The 9,175-nt window shown below is 46.6% G+C and overlaps 1 protein-coding gene across 1 annotated transcript in view; it reads left to right on the top strand.

Annotated features, from left to right (window-relative positions):
• Positions 1 to 3,830, top strand: part of LOC310805130 (3',5'-cyclic-AMP phosphodiesterase 4D-like) — a 157,596-nt gene extending 153,766 nt beyond the window's left edge. Inside the window, exons 14-17 of the mRNA XM_083670687.1 lie at positions 489 to 643; positions 1,000 to 1,122; positions 1,244 to 1,426; positions 1,608 to 3,830. Of these exons, the coding sequence (XP_083526813.1) occupies positions 489 to 643; positions 1,000 to 1,122; positions 1,244 to 1,426; positions 1,608 to 2,162 (1,016 nt within the window). The 3' untranslated portion in view covers positions 2,163 to 3,830. The remainder of the gene's footprint in view (positions 1 to 488; positions 644 to 999; positions 1,123 to 1,243; positions 1,427 to 1,607) is intronic.
• Positions 3,831 to 9,175: the final 5,345 nt, after the last annotated feature.

Below are 9,175 nucleotides of genomic sequence, written 5' to 3'. Positions count from 1 at the left end.
TTGGTTACTGGCTTTAGTGTAGGACAGGAGGGATTGTCTGAGAGGTTGTGGAAGGTTGTAGAGCATGTGATTGTGATTGGTCAGTGGATTTATTGTGGTGTGTTTGTCATCAGAGGAGATTTGGGCTGCTGTCCTCAGCTGCGTGACCCAGGGCAAGCCTCATGTGACATAACATGTGTTAGCCTAGCTAGCCGCTAACCACACAAATTGATTGGACCCCCTCCCTTTGGGAGTTGGTGTTCTGCTGTGGCGCTGTGTGTGTGTGTGTGTGTGTGTGTGCGTGTGCGTGTGCGTGGGTGTGCGTGTGCGTGTGTGTGTGTTTGTAGCCTACGTAACATGTTTACTACCTGAATGGTTGTTCTGCCATCAAACTAAAATACCCACTGTGTGTGTGTGTATGTCAAAACATACAACATACAATGAAAGAACAATTCTACCACTCACCCCTCTCCTCCTCTCCTCTCCTCCTCCCTCCCTCCCTCCCCTAGACTCAGAGCTGGCACTGATGTACAACGATTCGTCAGTCCTGGAGAACCACCACCTGGCTGTGGGCTTCAAACTGCTGCAGGAGGAGAACTGTGACATCTTCCAGAACCTGACCAAGAAACAACGCCAGTCCCTCCGCAAGATGGTCATAGACATTGTGAGTGGTCATAGATTGGTAATAGAGTGGTCATAGAGTGGTCATAAGTGGTCATAAGTTGTCATAAGTGGTCATAGACATTGTGACGGGTCAAAGGTGGTCATAAGTGGTCATAGAAATCCTGAGTGGTCATAGACATCCTGAGTGGTCATAAGTGGTCATAGACATCCTGAGTGGTCAGAGACATCCTGAGCGGTCATAGACATCCTGAGCGGTCATAAGTGGTCATAGACATCCTGAGTGGTCATAAGTGCTCATAAGTGCTCGTAGACATCGTGAGTGGTCAAATGGTGTGTGTACGGTGTAGGGTTCCATGTCTTCTGTAACAGTGTTCCCCTCGTTGTGTGTCCCTGTAGGTACTAGCGACCGACATGTCTAAACACATGAACCTGCTAGCTGACCTGAAGACCATGGTGGAGACCAAGAAAGTGACCAGCTCTGGAGTCCTACTGCTCGACAACTACTCTGACCGGATACAGGTAACACACACACACACACACACACACACACACACACACACATACACACACACACACACATTTTGTTTTTTTTAAAACATGGACAAATAAAGTCATACTGTCTCCCCCGTCTCTCTCCCAGGTTCTGCAGAACATGGTGCACTGTGCGGACCTCAGTAACCCCACCAAGCCCCTGCAGCTGTACCGCCAGTGGACCGACCGGATCATGGAGGAGTTCTTCAGCCAGGGGGACAGAGAGAGGGAGAGGGGGATGGAGATCAGCCCCATGTGTGACAAACACAACGCCTCCGTGCAGAAGAGCCAGGTAATGTACAGGACATGGAATACACACACACATTACACACAGTACATTATACACACACACATACGCACACACGCACACACACACACACACCACTTCTGACCTTTCCAACAATGTGACTGCTTGATGAAGCCATACCTGACCCTCTCCTCCTCCCCTCTCTCCCCCCTCCCCCCCTCTTCAGGTGGGCTTCATCGACTACATCGTCCACCCCCTGTGGGAGACGTGGGCCGACCTGGTGCACCCTGACGCCCAGGACATCCTGGACACCCTGGAGGACAACAGGGAGTGGTACCAGAGCACCATCCCCCAGAGCCCCTCCCCCGCCCCGGACCACCCCTCAGACGGCAGCCGGCCCCCCGGGGGGGACAAGTTCCAGTTTGAGCTCACCCTGGAGGAGGACGGAGAGGGGGAGGGGGAGGGAGAGGGGGAGGGGGAGGAGGGGGAGTCGGACACGGAGAAGGGCAGCGGGAGTCAACCAGAGGAGGAAGAGGAGGAGGAGGAGGAGGAGGAGGAGAACAGCTGTGACTCTAAAACCCTCTGCACGCAGGACTCTGAGTCGACGGAGATACCGCTGGACGAACAGGTGGAGGAGGAGGAAGAGGAGGTGGAGGTGGAGGTGGAGGAGGCGGGGGGGAGAGAGCTGGGGATACCCAGAGAACCCAGCATGGCGGAGCTCGAGGAGGAGGAGGAGGAGGGGGAGGGGGAGGAAGAGGAACAGAGATCAGCTGACACATAGCAGCGGGGCGGGGCAGGTGTTGGGTTTGTGAAACGGGCCGTGTGATAGGCTGACGTGTCTCCACCCCCCCCCCCAAGGAGGACCAGGTGACTGCTGACCGTAGCCACGGTGATGGTAGTTAAAGCATCGCTGAGTGTTCCAAAGCGCACGTTGCACTCCACACCCCTGTAGGCCTCTCCTCACCCTCCCCCCCTCCCTCCCCCCCCACTCTGCCTGCTGGGGGGGGGGGGAGCAGAGCCACACATACTGTAGACCCCCCTCCTCCACCCCCCTCCCTCTCCCCCCTCCCTCTAAGACTCCCTCGGAGCCCCCCACACTTTTGCACTCAGGAATATTCTAGTCGACTTTCTCTCACCTCCATTTTGTTGACTTGTCGTCGTTGGATCTCCAGCCTACGGGGAGGGAGAGAGAGAGAGGTGTGTGTTAGCCAACGTTTGGCGCGGGACACAACCGGTGAGGTTTGAGGTCAAAGGGTCAACCGGAGGTGAACCCCGCACGCTCCACTTCCTCCTCCCTTCTCTTCTAGCTCCGCCTACTTCCTGTCAGAGGAGGAAGTGAACGGGAAGTGCTTCTGGACCGGGTGTCGTACGATGCCCTGGTTGAACACAGACACACGGTCCCACTGTAGCAGCACAGGAGGAGAGACTGAAGAGAGAGAGACAGAGGGAGAGAGAGAAAGAGAGAGAGAAAGAGAGGGATGAACCGCTAGCTGATACCAGTTCACCAAGGCTCTTTCTCCAGCTGGGAGGAGTAGAGGGACGATGAGAGACAGAGACATGGACAGAGATACTAGAATACCTTGTGAGGAATTCAAAGAGACCTTTTTTTCTAAAGTTCACGTCTTCCTTGAAACCAGACTGGTAGAAAACCGCAGCTGAAACGCTGCTTTTCACCTCCTCAGTTTTTGTATCGTATGTGAGAGATCTTTTTGTAGATTTTACTTTTGTTAACGGAGAGAGAGAGAGAGAGAGAGAGAGAGAGAGAGAGAGAGAAAGAGAGAGAGAGAGAGAGCGGATGAAGATGTTATATTTCAAATGAATCGTCTTCATCGTCCATTGCAACCATTGTAACTTTATTTTGAGCAGAGAAATGCTACTCTTATGTCACGGGTGTGAGTTGAGTGTGAAGGCAGGACGCGGGTCTGACTCATGTTAGACTCTCTCTGCTCTACTGTTTCTCTACTCTGCTTTCTATCACTGTCCTTCCTCACACTTCTTTCCATTCAGTTAGGGGGCATCGTATATATGGACTTATGGATGGTGTACTTCTCTGATTCAAAGTTCAGGGGTCATTTATTTCACTTGAATGTACCCCCCCTACGTCTGTCAAGAGGACAACAGGATATAGCATCAAACACACTTTCTGATGGCTGGCTAGCATTCTGAGTGTGATGCATGTAGCAATCCAATCGAACCAATCACATCCTTCAACATTTCTACATGGTTTCTTACCCAATAGGAGGCTGTGAAGGTTGGTCAGCTGTAAAGGTTTGTGAATAACCCCACTGAACTTAGCCTTTATAACAACAGTCATCCATGACTTCTGTGGCACTTTAGAGGATGGCCTCAAATGATCTTTTAGAAAGTCCATATGCAGACCATCATGTTGTTAGTCCTATTTGTACACTCCAGACCAGGGGAGGCTGGTGGAGGTAGAAATCGGAGGGCAGGCTCATGGTAATGCATGGAATGGAATGAGGAATGGTATCAAACACGTGTCATTCATTAATTTAAGATTAAGAGTTCACGCTTCTTTGATACCATTCCTTATTCCGTTCCATGCAACAATGAGTCCATCCTTCGCTCTCTACCACAGGATTTCATCAACACAAATCCACATCTCACCATTTACAAGGTGATGAGAAAACATGTTGACTTACAGTACCAGTCAAAAGTTTGGACACACCTTCTCATTCAATGGTTTTTCTTTATTTTTTAATATTTTCTACATTGTAGACTAATATTGAAGACGTCAGAACTGTGAAGGAACACATATGGAATTATGTAGTAAACAAAAAAGTGTTAAACAAACCAGAATATGTTTTCTATTTTAGATTCTTCAAAGTAGCCACCTTTTGCTTTGATGACAGCTTTGCACACTCTTGGCACGGTGTGTCCAAACTTTTGACTGGTACTGTACATGCACAAACTAATGATGAAAGTGAAATAATATCCAGTGGATATATTTCTTTCGAGACATCTGTTGTATAGGATTGTGAGACTGTATTCTAAAGTGTTCCAGAACATTAATGACTGTTATCCTATTGGCTAATCTTCCTCTGTCCCTCTGTCACCTGCCATCAGGACAGGATTGTTTCATAACCACAGCTCTGCAACCTTCTTATTCCAACTGTCGTGTCATTTGACCAATAAGGACCTGCGTCACTATAATACTGTCTAGCACACAACCAATAAGGACTTGTGTTAATAGGTATATTGCCACACACTATGAAAAAGGAAATCGCCTTTGTTGTTTGGGATATTTTCATAATTAATAATTTTACATTGGCCAATCATGGTAATAGTTTCCAAGTCCATATTTTTTTTATAGAACACTTTATACAGTATATGAATCAGAAATGTATTTCGTGCTAGCATCCAAACCATCAACAAACTCCTACACGTGAAGCCCTATGAATGTCCAGAGGACATAAACCATACCTCTATGATATTCCGCTGGTGGTAATAGCCCTCACAAAAGCAGTGACAGAAGCTGCTGTAGTTAGTCCCCTCTGGCATACAGTACAATAAAGCTTTATGTTTAGAATTTCATATTGCAATATATTTGTAGTGTTTTCGAAGGGGGAGGACGAGACATGATGGACGTGTCGTTTCACTCCTGTGTTGCTTTTCCTCGTTTTGCCAAAACCTCTCCTCTTCTCTGCTGAACTTGCACAAAGCAAACACACCGCCCTTCTTTTTTCCTCGAGGGTTTTCTATGTTGGTTTTAATATCTCTTTATTTATTATGTTGGTAACACTTTGTATGACTGTTTGTGTGTATTGCGTTATAGTAGTGCCCTTATATGAACCTAGATATATGAATGCATTTATGCCTATCCATAGGCTGTTATAAGAAGCCCTTATGAACTCTTATAGCATGTCGTAGTGCACTATATGTGTGGTAAGAGGTTTTATGAACGCGATATAAACACACTGATGGCTCATACAGAGTGTTACCATGGAGTCTTTGTTTGTTGACTGTTCTGCCATTCTAATTAAAGACAGAGCCGTAGAACCTATAGGTGAAGACATGTAGTGCGCTTCAAAGTCCACACTAGTATACAGTACAGGGGAGGCTGGTGGAGGCAGAGACTGCAGGGGAGGCTGGTGGAGGCAGAAACCGCAGGGGAGGCTGGTGGAGGCAGAAACCGCAGGGGAGGCTGGTGGAGGTAGAACCTGCAGGGGAGGCCGGTGGAGGCAGAAATCAGAGCTCTTTGTCATGCATGGAATGGAATGAGGAATGGTATCAAACGCGTCCACCAGCCTCCCCTCCTGTACTGTGGTATGCTAGTGTGTGTGTGTATGTGTGTGTGTGTCGGAACAGGGATTTTGTGGACTCACTAAGTCACTATCTGGTGATAATACTCTGAGAACAGACACTTTATTCAGACATTAGAAAAAAGAAAACCATAAAATATGTCCAAACATGTCCACACAGATAAGAATCGAATTGAATCTGGCTAATCCTGAAGTAATACTGATGTCATTCTGTTTAGTTCTGAGGATGGATAACAAGGCTTCTGTTTGTGTTATTTAATTTCTGGTGCCATCGTGTTGTTCTGTTTCTTTTCTTTTCCTCACCGGACGACCTTACCTGTTGATTGGATGATTTTCTCTGGTTTGTTTGTCTCTGCTGTTGTTGTTGTTGTTGTTGTTGTTGTTGTTGTTGTCGTTGTTTACATAACCATGTATTTATTAAGCTGTACATATTGTAATAACGTTGGATTCTTACTCTATCATCCCCAATGGCGATGGTGTTGCTGTATTTGGAAAAACTCTTGTTGAGAGAATGTTTATTATTATTATTATTATTATTATTATGATTATTATGATTATACATAATTATCCAATGTATACATGCTCTTCTGTACAAAACCATAAAAGTGGATAAAATGATGAAACAACGTCACCTTTCATGGGGGCATGGGGAAGGAGGGAGGGCGGGAGGGAGGGAGGGAGAGACAAACACAGAGAGAGAGAGAGAGAGAGAGAGAGAGAGAGAGAGAGAGAGAGACAGACAGAGAGAGAGAGAGACAGACAGACAGAGAGAGAGACAGACAGACAGACAGAGAGAGAGAGAGAGAGAGACAGAGAGAGAGAGAGACAGAGAGAGGAGAGAGAGAGAGACAGAGAGAGAGAGAGAGAGAGACAGAGAGAGATAGACAGAGAGACAGAGAGAGAGAGAGAGCGAGAGAGAGAGACAGACAGAGAGACAGAGAGAGAGGAGAATGACAGAGAGAGAGAGGAGAGAGACAGAGAGAGACAGAGAGAGAGACAGAGAGAACGAGAGAGAGAGAGAGACAGAGAGAGAGCGAGAGAGAGACAGAGAGAGAGACAGAGAGAGAGAGAGAGCGAGAGAGAGAGAGACAGAGAAAGAGAGACAGGGAGAGAGAGAGAGCGAGAGAGATAGCGAGAGAGAGACAGAGAGAGAGAGAGACAGACAGAGAGAGAGACAGAGAGAGAGACAGAGAGAGAGAGAGAGACAGAGTGAGACAGAGAGAGAAAGAGACAAACAAACAACGCTAGGAGAGAAAAACATAAACAACAGTAAAAATAGAACACCACTGGTATATGGCCCAAGGGCTGTGCCTTAAACAATGTCCGTATTTGTGTGTGTGTGTGTGTGTGTGTGTGTGTGAGAGAGAGAGAGAACCTATACATTGCCTCAGTCTGTAGTAACTAGGCAGGGTACACACACAACACACACACACAGCATGCAACAAAGCAGAAAGCAATACACACACACACCTGGCAGGGTCTAGGCTTAGAGACAAAAAAGACGTTTGCCTAACTGCCAGTCTGTATGGTCAGTCAGACCTGGCCTCCCAACCCTCATACAGCCGGTGTATCTGACACTATCTGACAGTGTCACCACACAGACACACACCTCATTATTACAGCCGACACACACTCTCAGGGCTCTCTCTATTCCAGCTGCGAGATGCGTGTTCTTCCTATATTGAATTTCTAGCTGTATTTATTTGTGACATTCTTGACTTTCACTGCCACCTAGTCTGGCGAGGCCCAGGTATAGGGTGCATGTGTAGGCCGTTCTCTGGTCCATGACATCTACAGTGGGTAGGGGAGGTAAGCTTGTGTGGCCATGGAGGCCACACAGTCCATTTAGGGGAGAGTGCCCTCTAGGGGTGGAACTCAGCATGCAGTAGCTAGTAGGTCTGCTTGTGTAGCGAAAGGTAGCATCTCTCTCTATGAATAATCGCCTCTTTGACATGAATATACTGTAGATAGCAACCCTAGACCACACAAGATGGTGGCTTTTATTGATATTGTTGTTATTATTATTATTATTATTATTATTATTATTACTGCTGGTCTTTTTTTAATGGGGTGAAGGGACGCCTTCACTGTAAACATCCAAAGGATGTGTTTTTCATCTAGGTTTCATCTTTAGAATGCCTCATCCTCTGAACCCAGAGGATACTGATTCTCCAACCAGGACTGGTGTTCTAGAACCCAGAGAGTTCTACTGATTTACCAACCAGGACTGGTGTTCTAGAACCCAGAGAGTTCTACTGATTTACCAACCAGGACTGGTGTTCTAGAACCCAGAGAGTTCTACTGATCCTCCTACTAGGACTGGTGTTCCAGAACCCATTGAGTTCTACTGATCCTCCTACTAGGACTGGTGTTCTAGAACCCAGAGAGTTCTACTGATTTACCAACCAGGACTGGTGTTCTAGAACCCAGAGAGTTCTACTGATCCTCCTACTAGGACTGGTGTTCCAGAACCCATTGAGTTCTACTGATCCTCCTACTAGGACTGGTGTTCCAGAACCCAGAGAGTTCTACTCATTCTGCTTCTATGTCGGAACCCTTGTCTCTCAGCTGCCACACGGGTGGTGGAAACGTCGGTCATGCTCTGAGCCTCAGTCAGAAACATAAAACAGAAGATAACAACGTTTATATGCAACTAATGACGTAATAAAAGCATGGGTTGAATCTGCCTACAGCTGAAACCTGTGTGTGGTTTTATTTCTGGAGACACGGGCCTATAGCTGGACGTTAGCACGTTAGCACGTTAGCAAACTACAACAGTATCGCACAATGAACCTGTCCCTCACTGATGCAGAATAATACAGTTGTGGATGTTGAGAAGAAAGGGGCCAGAGAGAAGAGAAGAGGTGAACAATGGTAGCAGAGGTCAGTGATATGATCATTAAGGTCTGGTGGAGTCAACTATGTTTACCATTCTACAATCGACAGCATCTCATTTTCCACAACCAAATTTGTTTAAGTCCATTGAATGATATTTGACTGGTACTAAACCCATCAGAGACAACAGTAGGCGCAAGAAAGGTCCATCATGGAGATGAATGTGTGGATCGGGTTATTTCATCTTGCTGGTTAATAGCGCTACCTTGTGGCAGAGTAGAAGAACAGATGAAGGACGAGTCACATTTCATCATAAAAAAAGTTCAAGCTATGACAGAATTGCTTAAAGACAGAATTGTATTCATTTGAAAGTGATTGCCCCACTGCACGCACACATAAATTATTTTGACTAAAAGGGTTGCTTCAGGATTTTTAAACTTATAGCCAGATGGTTCCTTACCTTGAAATAAGTCTATGGGCCAGGAGAAACTTGAATCCATGGTTAAAAGTTGTTTAAATAGCCACTACTAATTTCAGCTAACTTTATCCACTGCTAAAAAATCACCTCAAAGAAACTTCCAACCATGTCAAAGAGTTCATTTGAGGTGATTGTAATTGACAAATGTGACGTCTCTGCCATCTTCCTTTGTTTCTCCAGCAGAGGGCAGAGTGACCATAT

Source organism: Argentina silus (genome assembly GCF_951799395.1).
Source record: "Argentina silus genome assembly, chromosome: 5".
Taxonomy (NCBI): domain Eukaryota; kingdom Metazoa; phylum Chordata; class Actinopteri; order Argentiniformes; family Argentinidae; genus Argentina; species Argentina silus.
Note: the sequence above shows the minus strand (reverse complement) of the source record. Positions and strands in the feature narration are given on the sequence as shown.